The 21,624-nt window shown below is 37.5% G+C and overlaps 2 protein-coding genes across 2 annotated transcripts; both read right to left on the bottom strand.

The window, feature by feature from the left end:
* LOC102177974 (olfactory receptor 11G2-like) lies at positions 794–1,793 on the bottom strand. The gene has a single exon (XM_005701577.2). The coding sequence runs from the start codon at positions 1,727–1,729 to the stop codon at positions 794–796; it is 936 nt and encodes a 311-aa protein (XP_005701634.2). The 5' UTR covers positions 1,730–1,793.
* LOC102177709 (olfactory receptor 11H6-like) lies at positions 11,248–14,601 on the bottom strand. The gene is made up of 2 exons (XM_005701576.2): positions 14,596–14,601; positions 11,248–12,225 (listed from the first exon to the last, which is right to left on the bottom strand). Exons 1-2 carry the CDS (start codon positions 14,599–14,601, stop codon positions 11,248–11,250), a joined length of 984 nt encoding a protein of 327 aa, XP_005701633.2.

The raw sequence follows: 21,624 nt of genomic DNA, 5'->3' as shown, positions 1-21,624 counted from the left end.
TGTAATGGGTTGTATTTGCTTGACTATAAAGGGATGAAATTTCTTTCAGTCTTTGTCCTTTCTCAGTGGGTTGCCTGAGATGCCCATAGTCTCCTGCTTTAATGCTTATTCAATAATCAGTCAGTTCAGTTCAATCGCTCAGTCATGTCCAACTCTTTGTGACCCCAGGGACTGAAACACGCCAGGCTTCCCTGTCCATCAGCAACTCCCTGAGCTTGCTCCAACTCATGTCCATCGAGTCAGCGATGCCATTCAACCATCTCATCCTGTCGTCCCCTTCTCCTCCTGCCTTCTTCAATCTTTCTCAGCATTAGGGTCTTTTCCAATGGGGTCAGTTCCTCACATCAGGTGGCCAAAATATTGGAGCTTCAGTCCCGCCAATGAATATTCAGGACTGATTTCCTTTAGGATTGACTGGTTTGATCTCTTTGCAGTCCAAGGGACTCTCAAGAGTCTTTTCTAACACCACAGTTCAAAAGCATCAATTCTTCTGCTCTCAGCTTTCTTTATGGTCCAACTCTCACACCCATAGATAATAAATAATAAAACTGCTTTATTCTCTTCCACTATTGTGGAGAGGTTTTCCAGATTGGCAGGAAATTTATATTTAATTATATTTCACAGCAAACTAAACTCAGTTTTTCAATCTACGGCTCTATCATTTGCAAAATTGGGGATATGCAGTACATCTTTGAGATGTCTTACAGTCCTATAGTCAGCTAGTCTTCTTTTTAACCAAGAAATTAAAAACAGCTTCTGTCCCCCCAAATATTTTAAATCAAGACCCTTACTTTTATGTTCCTAATAATTTCTTCATAGCATGTTTCATATCTTTGTTTCTCAGACTATATATTACAGGATTAATGAGTGGAGTAACTACAGAATAAAACAAAGTCACTATCTTCTGCATTCCAGCATCATGTTCAGATGTTGGACTTACATACATGACCATCACTGATCCGTAAAAAAGAGAAACCACAGTCAGATGGGACCCACAGGTGGAGAAAGCTTTTCTTCGTCCAGCTGCTGAAGGGAACTTCAGCACAGCTTGTAGGACCAGAGCATAGGACACCATGATGAAGAGAAAGGGGATAAATAAGAGGAGAGAACTTAAGGTGGAGCTAGTTAACTCTATTACAGGGACTCTAGTACAGGTGAGGGCCAACAAGGGACCTGGGTCACACAGGAAGTGGTCAATGATCCTGGACCCACAGAAGGACATTTGGGAGATGATGATGATGGGAATCAAGAACCAGAGGAAACCAAGTACCCAGCAGCTGATCACAAGATTGGCACAGAGACGTCCAGTCATGAGGGTGGGGTAGTGTAGAGGCCAGCAGATGGCAAGGTATCGATCAAATGCCATAACAGCCAAGAAAAAGCATTCTGTAGAACCCAGGGAGAAGAAAAAGTAAAACTGGAGAAAGCACCCAGAGAAGGAGATGAGCTGCTTGTCAGAGAGGAAGTTGGCCAACATGTTGGGGACAGTGGAGGTGACATACCAGATCTCCAGGAAGGAGAAGTTGGCGAGCAGGATGTACATGGGGGTGTGGAGTCTCTGATCCCAGCACACAGCACAGATGATAGAACTGTTGCCCATGAGGGTCAGGAGGTAGACAGCAGAGAAGAGCACAAAGAGGAGAATCTGCCCCTCCCTGGGGCAAGGGAAGCCCAAGAGGATGAAGCCAGTGATGGTGCTGGAGGTGTTGGGGGCGTTGGAGATTTTCATGAGTCTGCGAGCTGTGAAAACACCATCACATTATTGAATAATTGTAAAGACAAGTGAGAACCCAGATATGAATTGAAGCCATTCTGGGGAATGAAATAGACATTTATGTATCAATAGTTACTATTTTAGGCTAATCCTGAATTACTGTCCTAGTTTAGCAGCTGGATTATAGAAACACAAGTTAATGAATGTCAGCATATATAGAGATATTTACTTATTGTGAAATGTATGGAAACATGTTCAACATTTAAATCTTTATATATAAAACTCTGCAGTAACTATCACTGAAGTTGAGAAATAGAGGATCACTTGTACCCTAGAATCTCCTCTTATGCTACATCCCAATAAGAGGATGACTATCTTCTGCCTCTTTGTCCCTCCAATCATTAACACTCTCCTTTCCTAATGGTAATCACCTCCCTATTTTTCTTTATTTTAAGAACTAAGTATGCATTCTGAAACTTGTTTTTTTAGTTTTGCTTTTTATTTTACATAATTGAAAGCATAGCATATGTAGTATTTGAATGGCTTCTTTTGTTCAACATAAGGTTTTTTACATTTATGTTGTTACAATCATCTATAGTGTGTCCATTTATATACCACTATACTCTATGAATAAACCACCATTCATTAAACCATTGTACTATAGATGACTATTTTGGCTATTTCTAGTTTGGGGCTGTTAGGAGTAATGGTGCTATGAATATAGTTCTCTTTTCCTGGTTCACACATGCATGCATTTCTGTAGGCTAGATCATAAGGGCATGTGTATCTTTCCTTCAGTAGACAAGTTTAACAGTGTTCCATCATTATCGCACTATTTATCACTCCTGCTGATGGTATGTGAAAGCTCCAATTGTCAACATTTTTTTCTAATGGTAAGGTCTCTGTTTACCAGAGCCTAGGGAATGAGATCGGAGAAGGCAATGACACCCCACTCCAGTACTCTAGCCAGGAAAATCCCATGGGCAGAGGAGCCTAGTGGGCGGCAGTCTATGCGGTTGCTGAGTCAGACATGACTGAACGACTTCACTCTCACTTTTCACTTTCATGCATTGGAGAAGGAAATGGCAACCCACTCCTGTGTTCTTGCCTGGAGAATCCCATGGGCGGAGGAGCCTGGTGGGCTGCCATCTATGGGGTCGCACAGAGTCGGACATGACTGAAATGACTTAGCAGCAGCAGCAGCAGCAGCAGCAGCAGCAGCAGGGAATGAGATATATACTGCATTTTAATGACTTCTCTCTTTTTTTCTTTTATTTTTGTAATATAAGACTGCATAGTTGTCCTCTTGGCAGTATTGCTTTTTTCAGAGTAGGAGCTTATATCAGAAAGTTTTTACTTTCAAGGGAAAGTATTCTGGAAATTATAAAGAAAACTGTCTTCAAATTTGGTTTTGGAGAACATTTTAATGCACATAATTTACAGCCATCTTTATCTTATATGAGTTTTGAGTCTTGTGCTCAGCCTTATGATTTAAAGAAATAACCTTCTAAAAGGTTATTTTTGTGTGTGTTAATCTCTTTATCATCTCAAAATATTTTCAGCACTTTGAATAGCTTAGTTAATGTTGAAGAACTTACGTTTTCCTGGTATAGTCTATTTCATTGTTACATCTCTTCTTTTACCCCTCACATCCAATTCGTTAGCAGGATTCTGCTGTTTCTAAAGTATGGCTTGTATCATGCACTCCTTTGTCTTAACTGCTGTCTCTCAAGTTCAAATGACCAGCCTTTCTTCCTTAGACTTCTGCAGCAGCATTCTAACACAGCTCCTTGCTTCTACTTTTGCCCTTCTACCCTCCATTTTCTAAGCAGCGACAGAATACTCCTTGAAAAATGGAAAAACTGATCATGTTACACTTTTAAGTAAAACTTTTCTCTCTCAGCAATTCTGTGCCAAGAAGTCTCACAGAGCTGTTATAGAAAACAGGAAGGTGTTCTAGAAAACAGGAATTGCCATCAGCATTTTATGCTCAATCTAACATATTTAATTAGCTTGTATCACTCTTCACTTTTTACTACTGAACTCCTCTGTACAGAAGACTGATGACATTACCTGCCTCAAATCTGAGCTGAAACTGTCAAAAAAACAAACAAACAAAATTCCCCAAACCAATAAACCAAAAAAAAAAAAAAAAAACAGCAAAAGACCAATAAACACACCCTGTGTCAATTACAGAGGGCACTGTGAACATGGGTGCAATGATGTCTGAGTACTTGTACCCTGGCCACTTGGACTGAGTTAATTAACAACAATTGCCTTGTTTTCTTCGTTTACTTGTTAAATTAGTCAACCCTGGAAAAATTGAGGTAGAGTATGTCTGAATGAACCAGGCAATGCCATACACAGTACAAGGGAGACATTCACCAATATTTTAATTTTCCCTCAAAGCTCAGGACAGTAGAAGCTTTGGTACCCATTTGCTGGCTCTCTCTAGAGCCCACCCAGAGATGTTTCATGCATGTGTGCTCAGTTGGTCAGGCATGCCCAACTCTTGGTGACCCCATGGACTTCACCCTGCGAGGCTTCTCTGTCCATGGAATTTTCCAGGCAAGAATATTGGAGTGGGTTGCCATTTCCTTCTCCGGGATACCTTCCCAACCATGACAACTCAATTCACTTCCTTAGTTTGTACAGTTTCAGTGAGGGGCTGTAACATTGGATAATCTGTTTCTGGAAGATACTTAAAAGTAAGGATAATTTTCCAGAGTGGGATGACTGGTAGGGAGCTGTGTATGATAGAAAAATTATTGAATTTAGAATTAAGAACTTTTGTTTACTTGTCATAAGAAATTAATACTTAGCTATAATAAGCAAATAATTATGCCTTCTTTAAAGGGCTGTTACAAAGATAACTGAATGAGATAAATTCCTGTGGAAGTACTTTGACTATTGCGTGGCCAGTAAGAGTTTAAGAAATATTGGTTGTATGTATATGACTGCAATAATTCAAAGAGAGCTGTGGGTGAAAATCAGTAGATTATGATTTTTTGCTCTTCTAAACACTACATAATCTTATTACCTGGATCAGCAAAGGGAATTCTAAGCTGGAGCTTATCAAAATTTATTTTTTATTCTCTTAGAAGAGATAGTCTTCTTAACAATAACCAGAGAGGAGGAAAGAGCTGGAAATGGTTGTGGTAAAAATTCTTGAATATGTTTGCTGAGGGATGGAGGGGTTATAAGCAGAGACTGCCAGGAAGTAAGTCTTATTTTTCCTGATCCTTGAGGATCCATTTATTGCTGCTAAAGGAAAACAATGTCAAGAGACATCGCTATGCTTGTTATTCATTTCCCTTGGGATCTTCCTTAATTTCAGTGTATTTATTTTCTATGCAGTTTAAATGAAATCTTTTTCCTTTTTAAAAATTCTTACAGATAGAAGGAAATGTTAACAAATCAATTGATTGCTTGATTAATTAATCAACCAGTATATCTAACTCTAACTCCCCTAAGTGTGCATACCATGTGGCCAATGAAGACTTTAAAAAACTTGAAGGGGATAAATGCAGCCCCAGATGTCCATAAATGATTTGACTAGACATCAAAGTTATTACAAGCTATTCTGACACTCTCTGCTAGGTCATGCTATTCTGTTATTGGACACATACATGAAACAAAACAAAGCTACTTTATAATTTTGTCTAAGGATAAAAAAACAATGTCACTGTGCCAGTCATAAAATACCAGATATCCTCCTCTCTTGGCTAAAATGAGTGTCTACTACTTAAAAAAAAAAAAAAAGCCAGTTACAGCTTTAATCTCCTTCTTCTCTGCCCTCTATATAGAAAAGATTTGTTGAGATACCTAGTCTTAGAATTGCCCTTTCATTGACAACATACAATCTGGAGCAGACCATCACTTCCTTAGATCCTCCCTCAAATCAGTCAACCAAAGCACCAATCCTATAATAGATTATTTTTTAATTGAAGTGTAATTGATTTACAATACTGCTATTAGTTTTAGATATATAGCAGAGTGATTCAGTTATATATGTACAAATATATACACAGATTTTTCCTTTTTTTCAGATTTTTTCATTATTTTTTCCAGAATTTTTTCTATTATAAGTTATGATAAGATATTGAATATTGTTCTTTATGCTGTACAGTATCCCCTTTGGTAACAATATGTTTGTTTTCTATGTCTGTGAAACTATTTATATTTTATAAGTAAGTTCAATTGTATCATTTTTTAGATTCCACATATAAAGGATATATGGTATTTGTCTTTCTCTTTCTTACTTAGTATGATGATGTCTTGATCCATCTATGTTGCTGCAAATGGTATTATTTCATTGTTTTTATGTCTGAGTAGTTTTCCATTGTATATATGTATTACATCTTCATCCACTCTCTGTCAATGCACATTTAGGTTGTTCCCATTGTCTTGGCTGTTGTAAATAGTGCTGCTATGAATATTGGGCTGCATGTATCTTTTCTTTTTTTAAACATTTTATTTATTTATTTTTATTTTATTTTTTAATTTAAATTTATTTATTTTAATTGGAGGCTAATTACTTTACAATATTGTATTGGTTTTGCCATCCCTCAACATGAATCCGCCATGGGCATACACGTGTTCCCCATCCTGAACCCCCCTCCCACCTCCCTCCCCGTACCATCCCTCCAGGTTAACCCAGTGCAATAGCCCCAAGCATCCTGTATCGAACCTGGACTGGCGATTCGTTTCATGTATGATATTATACATGTTTCCATGACATTACCCCAAATCATCCCACCCTCTCCCTCTCCCACAGAGTCCAAATGACTGTTCTATACGTCTGTGTCTCTTTTGCTATCTCGCATACAGGGTTATCATTAGCATCTTTCTAAATTCCATATATATGCTTTAGTATACTGTATTGGTGTTTTTCTTTCTGGCTTACTTCACTCTGTATAATAGGCTCCAGTTTCATCCACCTCATTAGAACTGATTCAAACATATTCTTTTTTAATGGTTGAATAATACTCCATTGTGTATATGTACCACAGCTTTCTTATCCATTCATCTGCTGATGGACGTCTAGGTTGCTTCCATGTCCTGGCTATTAACAGTGCTGCGATGAACATTGGGGTACACGTGTCTCTTTCAATTCTGATTTCCTTGGTGTGTATGCCCAGCAGTGGGATTGCTGGGTCATATGGCAGTTCTATTTCCAGTTTTTAAAGGAATCTCCACACTGTTCCCCATAGTGGCTGTACTAGTTTGCATTCCCTCCAACAGTGTAAGAAGGTTCCCTTTTCTCCACACCCTCTCCAGCATTTATTGCTTGTAGACTTTTGGATCGCAGCCATTCTGACTGGCGTGAGATGGCACCTCATTGTGGTTTAGATTTGCATTTCTCTGATAATGAGTGATGTTGAGCATCTTTTCATGTGTTTGTTAGGCATCTGCATGTCTTCTTTGGAAAAACGTCTATTTAGTTCTTTGGTCCATGTTTTGATTGGGTCGTTTATTTTTCTGGAATTGAGCTGCAGGAGTTGCTTGTATATTTTTGAGACAAGCAAGGTGAAAAGACAGCCTTCAGAATGGGGGAAAATAATAGCAAATGAAACAACTGACAAAGAACTAATCTCAAAAATATACATGCATGTATCTTTACAAGTTAGGGTTTTCTCCAGATACATGCCCAAGAGTGGGATAATTGGATCATAGGGTAACTCTATTTTTAGTTTTTTAAAAGTAATTTCCATACTGTTCTCCAGAGTGGCTGCACCAATTTAGATTCTCATCAACAGCGTAAGAGGTTTCCTTTTTCCCCAGACTTTTCCAGCATTTATTGTTTTTAGACTTTTTGATGGTGGCCACTCTGACTAGTGTGAAGGTCAGACTTTTGGATTAAGGCAGATTATCAGAAAGCAGATATTTGGACCTCAGTTCTTAGATCTGGAAAGAATTGCTTCCACTGAGTTATATTTCTATATAATGCCTTTGAATTTTATTAAGAAATGCTATAAGAAGCAGCTGTGTTAAACTATATGTATATATGTCAGATATTTTGGGGAATCACTGTTAAATATATCTCATTCTCCCTCGTATGAATCATCTTGAAAGAAATTATAGAACTAGGAGTCAGTAATTTAGTTTTCCTTTGTTTCTTCGTACAGTTAATCAAAATCATATGACAGATAATGTTTCTCCATTCTCTACTTCATTTTTTGAATCAAAGAAACATTTTATAGAGAATCATAACAACACTTGAAAAAACTTCAACACTGAAGATCCTTTTTGATGATTTCCCACTTCATTTTAAAGGGAGCTCATAACACTTTTACAGGCTTGACTTAATGTCAGCATTTATCCTATTATCCATAAATCATCATCTTGTTTTTCCTTTTTAAATTCATATTTTTCTTATTCTTTCTTTTAGTGCACTTTCATACTTCCAATTCTTAAAGAAAAAAAGTGGAATATAGTATAATAAAGGAGCATATAAATAAACATGTAAGTAAATAAGTAGTTTCAATATAAGAAGAGCTTATGAAGATATGGATTTTTCTAAGAAGAGCTTTTTTAGCCTTCCTCTTAGTATACTGTATTGAGCAGGCTTCCCTAGGAGTTCATATAAAAACATTTTATTGTGGGCTAGAAGTTTGTAAATGATTTGATGCTGCCTACTTTTCCAGCCTCTTATGTCATTTTCCTTCCAGCTAGCAAAATCAACTTTTCTTATTCTTTGAAGATCACAAACTTCTACCTGTACTTACATGGGAGTTTATTGTCCTAGGTCTTTGCATGATATATTGTCTGAGTTTGAAATATCACTTCCTAACAAAGACATTCTCTAACCATTTAGATCTAAACTATGCCCTATCCTACCCTAACAATTTCTGTATTCATACTCCCATTTATTCCTTTTTTTGGTGTTTCAAGGATAGCATCTTTTTTTTGGTTGGAACATAGTTGATTTACAATGTTGTGTTACTTTCTGCTTACATCACAGTTAATCAGTTATGCATATACATATATCCACTCTTTTTTAGACTATTTTTCCATAAAGTCATTAATTAGTACTGAGTAGGGTTCCCTGTGCTGTACAGTAGGTACTTATTAGGTATCTATTTTATATATTGTAGTGTGTATATATCAATCCCAATCTCTCAATTTATCCCTTCCCCTTTTCCTCCCTGGTAATCCTAGGATTATAATTCTATTTCTGTTTTGTAAATAAGTTCATTTGTACCATTAAAAAAAAATTCAACATACAAGTGATATCCTATGATATTTGTCTTTCTTTGTCTGACTTACTTCCCTCAGTATGACTTCACTCTAGGACCATCTATGTTGCTACAAATGGCATTATTTAATTTTTTTTCTGGCTGAGTAACATTCTATTGTGTATGTATACCACATCTTCTTTATCCATTCACCCATCAATGGACATTTAGGTGGCTCCATGTCCTGGCTATTGTAAAAGTGTTGTAGTGAACATTGGGGTTCATTTATCTTTTCAAATTATGGTTTTCTCTGGATATATGCCCAGGAATGGGGCTGTTGGATCATATGATAGCTCTATTTTATTATAAAACTTGTAGAGGAACACATAGGCAGAACGTTCTCTGACATAAATCACTTTGACCTACCTACTAGAGTAGTGAAAATAAAAATAAACATCTGGGACATAATTAAACTTAAAAGCTTCCATACAGCAAAGCAAACCATAAACAAAACAAAAAGACAACCCACAGAATGGGAGAAAATGTTTGCAAATGAAATGGCTGGCAAGGGATTAATCTCCAAAATATACAAGCAAATCATGTGGCTCAATAACAACTACAACAAAAACCCCAACAAATAACCCAATTAAAAAATGGATAGGAGATATAAACAGATATTTCTCCAAAGAAGACATACAAATGGCCAAAAAGCACATGGAAAGGTGCTCAACACCACTAATTATTAGAGAAATTCAAATCAAAACTATAATGAGGCATCGCCTCAATAGATCATAATCCTCCTCATCAAAAAAACTATAAAAAATAAATGCTGGAGAGGGTTTGGAGAAAAGGGAACCCTTCTACCCTGTTGGTGGGAATGTAAACTGGTATAGCTACTCTGGAGAACGTATGGAAGTTAATTAAAAAACTAAAAGTAGAGTTTTCATTTATTCTTTTTGTTTTGTTGAGATATAATTGATATAAAACATATTAATTTCAAGTGTACAATATTATTCAATATATGTAAATATGGTGAAACCATTACTTCAATAAGTCTAATTGTAGATAATATCCATTACCACATATAGTTACAAATTTTTCAAACTACTGGAATTAGTAGTTATAATTAATGAGATTTATGTGTTCACCTTCTTATTATCTATCCCGTTCACTATAATGTAAGCTTCACAAAGACAGCGACTTGATCTTCTGCATTCAAATAGAGATAAATGTTTACTGAATGCCTGAATGAAATGCATCAACCCCAGAGGACAACTTGACTAATTTATTTATGACCAAATAGTTGAGCCAAATCACTACACATGTCTCATATCTCAGAATCCCTGGCTTTTACTCTCTGTCTGTGTTTATCTCTTTTGAGCTGTGTGCTCAACTCAAACTTCCTTCTCTTGAAACTAACCCCAAAGTATTGATATATTGTCACTACATGCTAATCTTTTAAAATGCAAACCTACTTCTAGGTATCTTAATTATTTTTCACAGGTAGGAAAAGGTAAGAAGACTGTAGTATATTTCTTATTCTATAAATGGAGGATTTGGGAATAGAGGGAGGAGAAGCTTCCACTGCTGCTGTCATGAGTGTTTGAATCACCTGTACTACTCACCGTAACTTGTTTCACTTTCCCAACTAGTTATTGTAAGATTTTTATTTCTCACTATATGTCATGTTTTTTTTTGTTTTTTGTTTTTTTTTAATAATGGCTCTGTAAGGTCAGTGTGTGAACTGGTGCTGGTCTAGGTATACCAGAATCACATTAAAATGGGAATTTCTGGTGTTAATTTTATATTCTGAATTAGGGGACTTGGAGAAAGACCTGGGAATCTATTCTTTTAAAGAGTTCTCTAAATAACTATGACATAGTGTTTAAGATCATTATTAATTTTTTGGATATTGATTAAATACATTTTGCCTCAATTATGACAAAAACCAAATGTAAGAATACGTACACAATAGAGGAGAGTGATCTCAGATAAAGGGAAAGTAGTTACTGGCAGTCAGGATAGGAGAAGGGTTTAAAGTTCAGATTTGGTCATTTAATTCAAGTTACTGTCTATCAAGTCCTGTTTTGATCGTAAGGTCTGGTTTAATCAGTTGTATTATTGTCCATATTGTCTAGGCAGAGGTAGATGAATTTAGGTCTGTATTTCTGGAGACAGTAAGTAGAGATGTATTTTTTGAGTTGGAATAGATTTTTTTGATGGTCATCATCAAAAAACTCTGCAAATAATAAATGTCAGAGAGGGTGTGGAGAAAAGGAAATCCTTGTACACTGTTGGTGGGAATGTAAACTGGTACAGCCACTATGGAGAAGAGTATGAAGGAAAAAATAAATATTATGATCTTGGTCCACTCATGAGCTTTTGTTTGCTTTGGCCAGTTTTTATAAATATCTGAATTTTTCTCAAGGCAGTCTTCATGTCCTTGTTCCGGAGACTGTAGATCAGTGGGTTTACAAGTGGAGTCACTGATGAGTACAGCAAGGTTACAATCTTCTGTATCCCAGCTGGATTTCCAGAGGTTGGGCTGATGTACATCATCATGATGGTTCCATAGAACAGAGATACCACAGCCAGGTGGGAACCACAGGTGGAGAAAGCCTTACGTCTGCCAGCAGCTGAAGGGACACGCAACACTGCTCTGAGAACCAGGGTGTAGGACCAAAGGATAAAGAAGAAGGTGATAAAAATAATAAGAGAGCTCAATATAGAACAGGAAAGCTCAATTCCAGGGGCAGGGATGCAAGATAGAGCCAGTAAAGGACCAGGATCACAGACAAAATGGTCAATGATATTGGGGCCACAAAAGGGAAGTTGTGTGATGAAATAGATAGGGACTGGATAGCAGAGGAAGGCTGTTACCCAGCAGAGGCCCACCAAGTTCATGCAGAGACGGCTGCTCATGATGGTAGGATAGTGGAGAGGTCGGCAGATGGCCAAGTATCGATCAAAAGCCATGAGGGGCAGTAAGAAGGTCTCAGTAATGCCCATGGAGAAGAAGAAGTAGAACTGGAGGAAGCAGGCAGTGAAAGAGATAGTTTTGGTCTCAGAAAGAAAGTTCCTTAACATATTGGGAACAGTGGTGTTGATGTAACACATCTCCAGGAACGAGAAGTTGGCCAACAGAGTGTACATGGGAGTGTGGAGTCTGTGATCCAGCTTCACTGCAAAGACAATGGCCCCATTTCCCATCAGTGTCAGGATGTAGGACACAGAGAAGAGCACAAAGAGGAGGACTTGAACCTCTCTAGAGCAGGGAAAACTCAGGAGTATGAATTCAGTCACCGTGTTGACTCCTGACACATTCACGGCTTCCTAAGAGGTGGAGAGGAAAAAATGACAGAGACAAAGATGACCTTACTCTCTAATCGTCAGAAATATTTCCTTTTAGAAATCTGTAAGTCCCTCAGATTCTATTACTGTATTAAGTAAATAATGTAAATACACCGCTGAAGACTGTCAAACTTTGAGAATGCTAGATATGATAAGTCTTTGAATTTTGGACTTTTGCATTCCTCTTCCAGTATTTTGTTATAACCAGCAAAACTCCAAAAAAGCAGTTTGGAGAAGATAAATGACAATACTTGCAAATGTAAATAGGTATTTTATATTTGTATCTATAGAATAAGATATGTAGACCCTTAATATTAGACATAGAATTTCAATTCTGTGTTTATTTGGAATTAGAGTCATAATACTAGGCATCACAAGAGGAGGAGAAATGTAACAAATAACACAATGACATTCTGTGCATTTCACTTTTATTCTGGATCAATGTTAGGCTTATAAATGTCAGCCTTCTAAGGTGTTCTGATAACCCAGACAAAAAATGTCATGTGCCATCATTTCTTCAGTGTTCATCATGGTTTTTTAACTTACAAAAATATGAAAAGCCTAGACATCTACATAACAGTCCTTTTACTAGATGTTTTAATACTTTTGTAAAATCTTGGTTTAGGTTGAAACCAGAAGATCTGGTATATCACAGACTTTTGAGATTTTTGCCTGAGATGTCAGGATTCTTAGAAAACTTGCTATTCTTCTAGCTTGTGGTTAGAGGCAGAGGGTCATAAATATCAGATACCCATAAGCAGAGACCTCTAGGAACTAAGGACAGTGATGGGAGTCATAAGTGCCCTCTGGACATGGATTCCTCTGATTTCTACTCTCTCCTCTTGTCCCCATCCAATTACAGATGTGGAAGGTTACAGTTGTTTTGGTAAATTGATTAATCATCTTTGTTAAAGCTTCTTTCTCTGACTCTGAATGAAACTTAGGTTTGAAGACGGTGTGACTTCTATGGTGAGAGAAGCAAAAACAAAGCCACTGAAATCACCTGAGATTCTGTTGCCAGTCCTTTGGTCTTAATTTATTAATTTATTTTCTGGATCCCCTCTGTTATTGAGGGACAGTTATCATTTGTATGAAGATGACCCAAGTGACATGATTGAGTGATGATACTTATTCAGGAAAATATAAGTGCAGAATACAAACCTAGAAACGTTCAATAACAGTATCCTAGCTAAGAATATTTATTAATGTATTCATGATAAAATGTAATACTTTTCAGATCACATAATGTTACAGCTTTAAGGATGATCTTGATGATTGCAACTAGTGACAAAAGATAAGAGGAAAAAATTTTCGTATCACACTTCACTGCAAATTTCCTCTTCAGTCTGTGAATAGATCATATATGGCAGAGCAAAGCTGTGAATAATTCTTCTGTAGGAGAAACTGAGAGTTACCCAGAAGCCAAAGTAGCCACGAGGAAAGAGAAAACAGTAAGAAGTATTTGGTACTGGTGTGTATGGGGATTCCATTGACTTTGTAAACCATACGGGAGTGAACTCACAGATTTGGACTGTTCAGTCATCACCTTGCTCTTCCTGCTTGCACAGGCAGTGGGCCATCATTTTCTCTGTGGCAGAGCCAAACACAGCTACAGATAGGGAAGGCTTAAGTGTTTTTTTTTTTTTTTCCTGCCCTGTTCCTCATAGCTGCTTTGTCAGTTATTTCCAGATGTCACTTTGCTAACATTTTTGTTTCCCCAAAGACCTGTTTTTGACTGGGTACATCTAACTCCTGGTTAATAAGAACAGAATTTATACACATCAAAGCTCTTTCCTTGTTCTTATCTCCCTCATTTCTCTGATTCCCAGACTTTTTAGCTGCAGGGATGAATCTGCTTAAATTAATTTATAAACCTGAGATTCTTTTATTTTCATGCCACACAAAAGAAGACAGAGCTAAAATGAACATCTAAGACTTGTCTTATATTACCTCTTCTGAACCCATCTTCTTGTAGAACTCAAGGGTCTGACTTATCGTCTGTTTTTGCTGCAGCAAAAGGCATGTAAGATGGAGGGCATGACTTATTTGGCAGCCAACAGCCCAGACAGCTGGTTAATCTTTCTGGACACTGATACTGGTTTGGAAAGAAACTGGCATATTTGCTGAAAAACAGACTTATCTGAAACCTATGCTTTATTTCTCCTAAGGGATATAGTCTCCTATGAATTCAAAAACTGAGTATTTATGAGGGAAGATTATTAATCGTATCCCGAATGTTCCCTTCCACTGGGAGTCCTTTGTTGGCCTTTGGGACCCTGTTTCTCCAATAGTGGATGATCATCTCATGTTACTTTTAGAGCAGATGTTTATTTTGCCCTTTGGTCTGATTACCTTCATGATGGTGCAAACACTCAGCATCATCAGTTTAGCTAAAGTATGACATTTTTGTTTATCTTTTATTCCTTTACATTCAATTTTATTCATTTTTTGAGTCTGTCTGCAAGTTTTGAACTCTCTTATGTGTTAATATCAGAGTTGCCTTATGGTAGTTCTTTCTTTTTCCTATGGATTCACTCTGGCTTGAAAATATTATTTCATTTTGTTCTTTGGTAAAAGGCTTTCTCTTCTGGGTGAAGCTCTGTGCTTCTAGCCTGATAGTAGTAAGTAAAATATCATTTCATGGTGAGCAGGGCCTAGGAAACTGTGGTACAAGTGGTGAAATGCCAAACTTCTAGAAGATTCATCTCCATCTAGTCCTTTAAACTATGTCTCTAAAAGTTGCCATGACAGTTTAAATTGTCTTGCTTCTTTTAGAGATGACCTAAACTTCTGAACCCCTTTGTTTTTATTACTTGCATGTGTGTGCATATGCACATAGGTATGTATGAATTTAGATCAGATATTTACTTATTTTTTCTAATATTGGTTTGGAACAGTCTCTAATGAGATGGACCCTTGCTAACAATTTACTAATGACTACAATGTCATTTATTGACAAAAATAGATTTTTCTAGGGGGATTATTAATTTACTTTGCTCATTTTCTCAGCATCATTCTGTAAAGTAGAAGTGTTTTTGTCTTTTAAATGGTAACATCACTTCTTCCATCATGAAAATTGATATCTGAGGATGCATGGTCATCAAGTTTTTCAGAATGATTTATTTATTAAAATGTTTGCAATCAGGGAAGAAAAATAAATAAAAGGAATCCAGATTGGAAAAAAAAGAGTAAAACTCTCACTGTTTGCAGATGACATTATCCTCTACATAAAAAACCCTAAAGATTCCACCAGAAAATTACTAGAGCTAATCAATGAATATAGTCAAGTTTCAGGATATAAAATTAACACACAGAAATCCCTTGCATTCCTATAAACTAACAATGAAAAAGCAGAAAGAGAAATTAAGAAAACAATTCCATTCACCATTGCAACAAAAAGAATAAAATACTTAGGAATGAATCTACCTAAAGAAACAAAAGACCTATATATAGAAAACTTAAAACACTGATGAAAGAAATCAAAGATGACACAAATAGATGGAGAAATACAGCATTTTCATGCGTTGGAAGAATCAGTATAGTGAAAATGAATATAATACCCAAAGTAATCTATAGATTCAATGCAATCCCTATCAGGCTACCAACGGTATTCTTCACAGAACTAGAACAAATAATTTCACAATTTGTATGAAAATACAAAAAACCTTGAATAGCCAAAGCAATCTTGAGAAAGAAGAATGGAAATGGCGGAATAAACCTGCCTGACTTGAGACTATAGTACAAAGCTATAGTCATTAAGACAGTATGGTACTGGCACAAAGATAGAAATACAGATCAATGAAACAAAATAGAAAGCCCAGAGATAAATCCAAGCACCTATGAACAGCTTATGTTCGACAAGGAGGCAAGAGTATACAATGGAGAAAAGACAATCTCTTTAACAAGTGGTGCTGGGAAAACTGGTCAACCACTTGTAAAAGAATGAAACTAGAACACTTTCTAACACCATACACAAAAATAAACTGTAAATGGATTAAAGATCTAAATGTAAGATCAGAAACTATAAAACTCCTAGAGGAAAACATAAGCAAAACACACTCTGACAAAAATCACAGCAGGATCCTCTATGATCCACTTCCCAGAGTAATGGAAATAAAAGCAAAAATAAACAAATGACATCTAATTAAACTTAAAAGCTTTTGCACAACGAAGGAAACTATAAGCAAAGAGAAATAATAGCCTTCATAATGGGAGAAAATAATAGCAAATGAAGCAGCTGACAAAGAATTAATCTCAAAAATATACAAGCAACTCCCACAGCTCAATTCCAGAAAAATAAACGACCCAATCAAAAAATGGGACAAAGAACAAAACAGACATTTCTCCAAAGAAGATATACACTTGGCTAACAAACACATGAAAAGATGCTCAACATCACTCATTATCAGAGAAATGCAAATCACAACCACATGAGGTACCATCTCACGCTGGTCAGAATGGCTGTGATCCAAAAGTCTACAAGCAATAAATGCTGGAGAGGGTGAGGAGAAAAAGGAACACTCTTATAGTGTTGGTGGGAATGCAAACTAGTACAGCCACTGTGGAGCGGAGTGGAGATTCCTTAAAAAACTGGAAATAGAACTGCCATAAGACCCAGCAATCCCACTTCTGGGCATACACACTGAGGAAACCCGAATTGAAAGAGACTCATGAGCCCTAATGTTCATCGTAGCACTGTTTACAATAGCTAGGACATGGAAGCAACCTAGATGTTCATTGGCAGACGAATGGCTAAGAAAGCTGTGGCACATATACACAATGGAATATTACTCATCTATTAAAAAGAATGCATTTGAATCAGTTCTAATGAGGTGGATGAGACTGAGCCTATTATACAGACTGAAGTAAGCCAGAAAGAAAAACACCAATACAGTATATTAATGCATATATATGGAATTTAGAAAGATGGTAATGATGACTGTATATGTGAGACAGCAAAAGCGACACAGATGTAAAGAACAGACTGTTGGACTCTGTGGGAGAAGGTGAGGGTGGGATGATTTGAGCGAATAGCATTGAAACATGTATATTATCATATGTGAAATAGATCACCATTCCAGGTTCGATGCATGAGACAGGGTGCTCAGGGCTGGTGCACTGGGATGACCCCGAGGGATGGGGTCAGGAGGGAGGTGGGAGGGGGTTCAGGATGGGGAACACATGTACACCCATGGCTGATTCATGTGAATGCATGGCAAAACCCACCATAATATTGTAAAGTAATTAACATCCAATTAAAATAATTAATTTTAAATGTTTGGTGTTTGAGGGCACAAAGAATTTTTTGACACTAATTTCTGACAAAATTATGATTAGGAACAAAGAATTTATTTAACTGTCAAAAGATGAAATGTGGTGTTTCTGATATTTGAACTGAAATTAAATTACAGAATTTAATCAGAGTGAATTGAGGAACACTTTTGAGCTTTAATATATCTATATCTCTAAATATATTGTTAAGTTCTCCCTCCTGTACAGTCATGATCTGACCACTAAACAAACCAAGCAGACTTAGTAACTACACATAACAGGTGATAGAGATTTCACAGAATTAGAAAAAAAAAAGTCTAATAATAAATAGCAGAAACATGAACAACAAAACCCATAACTGCAACAAAACTTGGAGAAGTGGGGGGAATTTGATGTTCAGAGTTTTCACTTTATATTATTTAAAACACTCCATTTTAAATAAAAAAGAGAGACACATGCAAGAAATACAGAGAAATCATATGGCCCATATACAGGAAAAAAAAGCAGTCCAAATGTGAGACTTACTAGGTAAATAATTTAAATGAGCCTTTATAAACAAGCTCAAAGAATTAAAAAAAACTCATCTTAAGAATTAAAGAAAATTATGAGAATTATGTCTCAAAATAGAAAACATCAAGAAGGATATGTGAATCATAAAAAATATCAGATGTAAACTCTGTTGAAAAGTACAGTAACTGAAATAAAAATTCAGTACAGGGGTTCAACTCCTATATTTGAATCAGTAGAAGCAAGATTCAGCAAACTTGAAAAAGGGTTAATTGGAGATAATCTAATCTGAAGAATAGAAGCCAAAGAAATGAATAAAAATGATCAGTTTAAGAAAGCTGTAGGACAACATCAACCATACCAACATATAATGGGAATCCAAGAAGTAGAAAAGAGATAAAAAGATGGTAAAAGAATCTTTGAAGAAATAATGGGTAAATGCATGAGAGAGTTAATTCTTAGGCAGGTTGATAAAGAGTCCAGGACCCTCAAGAAGGAAGGGGTCTAAGGACCTGGAGGAGGAGAATGGGGTCTGGGGCTCTCAAGGAGGAGAAAGGTGAAAACCTTTTTTTTTTTTTCTATATTCTTTCTTTTAGTCACATAAAATGATTTTTCTTTAGTTTCGTTCAGTTCAGTCTCTCAGTCGTGTCTGACTCTTTGCAACCCCATGAAGTGAAGCACGCCAGGCCTCCCTGTCCATGACTAAATCCCAGAGTCCACCCAAACCCATGTCCATTGAGTAGATGATGCCATCCAACCATCTCATCCTTTGTCGTCCCCTTCTCCTCCTGCCCTCAATCTTTCAGGGAAAAGCATCAGGGGCTTTTCCAATGAGTCAGCTCTTCGCATCAGGTGGCCAAAGTATTGGAGCTTTAGCTTCAACATCAGTCCTTCCAATGAACACCCAGGGCTGATCTGCTTTAGGATGGACTGGTTGGATCACCTTGAAGTCCAAGGGACTCTCAAGAGTCTTCTCCAACACCATAGTTCAAAAGCATCAGTTCTTCTGTGCTCAGCTTTCTTTGTAGTCTGACTCTCACATCCATACATGACCTCTGGAAAAACCATAACCTTGATTAGATGGACATTTGTTGACAGAGTAATGTCTCTGCTTTTTAATAAGCTGGCTAGGTCGGTCATAACTTTTCTTCTAAGGATTAAGCATCTTCTAATTTCATGGCTGCAATCACTATCTGCAGTGATTTTGCAGCCCAGAAAAATAGTCAGCCACCGTTTCCACTGTTTCCGCATCTATTTGCCATGATATGCAGATGACACCATCATTATGGCAGAAACTGAAGAGGAACTAAAAAGCCTCTTGGTGAAAGTGAAAGAGGAGAGTGAAAAAGTTGGCTTAAAGCTCAACATTCAGAAAACGAAGATCATGGCATCCAGTCCCACTACTTCATGGGAAATAGATGGGGAAACAGAGGAAATGGCATCAGACTTTATATTTATGGGCTCCAAAATCACTGCAGATGGTGATTGCAGCCATGAAATTAAAAGACACTTACTCCTTGGAAGGAAAGTTTTGACCAACCTAGATAGCATATTCAAAAGCAGAGACATTACTTTGCCAACAAAGGTCCGTCTAGTCAAGGCTATGGTTTTTCCAGTGGTCATGTATGGATGTGAGAGTTGGACTGTGAAGAAGGCTGAGTGCCGTAGAATTGATGCTTTTGAACTGTGGTGTTGGAGAAGACTCTTGAGAGTCGCTTGGACTACAAGGAGATCCAACCAGTCCATGCTAAAGGAGACCAGTCCTGGGTGTTCATTGGAAGGACTGATGCTGAGGCTGAAACTCAAATACTTTGGCCACAGCATGCTAAGAGTTGACTCATTGGAAAAGACCCTGATGCTGGGAGGGACTGGGGGCAGGAGGAAAAGGGGACGACAGAGGATGAGATGGCTGGATGGCATCACCGAGTCAATGCACATGAGTTTGGGTGAACTCTGGGAGTTGGTGATGGACAGGGAGGCCTGGCGTGCTGCGATTCATGGGGTTGCAAAGAGTCGGACACAACTGAGCGACTGAACTAAACTGAACTGAACTGATGGGACAGGATGCCATGATTTTAGTTTTCTGAGTGTTGAGTTAAGCCAACTTTTTCACTCTCCTCTTTCACCATCATCAAGAGTCTCTTTAGTTCCTCTTCACTTTCTGCCATAAGGGTGGTGTCATCTGTATATCTGACGTTTTTGATATTTCTCCTGGCAATCTTGATTCCAGCTTGTGCTTCTTCCAGCCCAGTGTTTCTCATGATGTACTCTGCATAGAAGTTAAATAAGCAGGGTGACAATATACAGCCTTGACGTACTCCTTTTTCTATTTGGAACCCGTCTGTTCCATGTCCAGTTCTAACTTGCCAGAAGCCAGTGTGAGGAATCCCACCCGTGACAAGGTCATGCGGCAGAGATTTGATGGGCAAGGCGAGTCAAATCTCAGGATGTCCCTCTGGTATTTCCCAGGCATGTACCCCCAAAACCAAAGATCTGCCGGTCTTTGTACTCTGCTTTTTCACTTTTCTGACACTCTCTGGAAAAAGTCAAATCAGGGCTTTAGTCTTCTGCATTTGAAAGGGATGTTTCAGTTAAATCCCTCTGATAGCTCTCTACCTGCCTAACATGTTCCCCTGGACCTCTTACAGCTTGTGAATTGCTTACAGCTCTCCAACTGTGAGAGGCACTAAGCTTAAAAGCATCTTAAAGATACAGAGCCTTTTCTAAAGAGCTAAAAATCATATTGCTGACAGGTTTTCACTGTTGACTCAATGATTGCTGCCAGGCCTCCATATTCTTTATCTTTTAGGCACCTGGGAGGATGTTAATCAATGTAAATGGGATATGGAAGAAGATATATAGTAGTTTTGATGTTAGCAACACTAGACTTTTGAGTTAATTACTTTTCTTTTGTTATAAATCACTGTACTCCTTTTACTTGTTATAAATTGCTGTATCTTTGCTGTGTAAGAATGTAACTTTATTTAGTGTTTTTCTGAGAGTGGCACCAGACTTTGGGAAGATCAATACAAATAAGCCTTCTGGTTGACAAACCTTATCAGAAAAGGACTGTAAAATGTTAATTGGCCCTTTTGGCCTGAAGATGATGTAAATTACCTAAGATTTGTGTATACAACTAGGTATGCAGAGAGAAAAGCCTGGTTTTGATAAGAATCTGGGCTGCTAACGCTGAATAACTTTGTGTTACCCATTGATCTCCATGTATTATCAAAAGTATAAAAAGCCTTCTGAACAATAAAAGATGGACCAGTTTCTTGGACTAGTCTCTCGGCCTAGTTTCTCGGGAATCTGGCTCCCCTCGTGTCTCTCTGTCTCTCTTTTTCTCCCTCTCCCTCCATCTCCTCTTTACTCTAAATTTCAGGCTGAATTCCCATCTGGAGCGGGGCGGCTCACCATGTCTACTTACTTGTCCTGCCTTCTAAGACCCGCGCGAAAGGGAGCTCAAGGCGGGACACCCTTCAATATTCAAGAGGGCGCTGGTGGCCCAACGTAGATGGTGCAAATCTCTTGTCCTGACATTTTATTGGTCTTCCCTGTAAGCCAAGTTATTCAGCCTCCTTTCTTCACTTGATTTTCCTACTA

The sequence above is a fragment of the Capra hircus genome, chromosome 10 (genome assembly GCF_001704415.2).
Source record: "Capra hircus breed San Clemente chromosome 10, ASM170441v1, whole genome shotgun sequence".
Taxonomy (NCBI): Eukaryota; Metazoa; Chordata; class Mammalia; order Artiodactyla; family Bovidae; genus Capra; species Capra hircus.
Note: the sequence above shows the minus strand (reverse complement) of the source record. Positions and strands in the feature narration are given on the sequence as shown.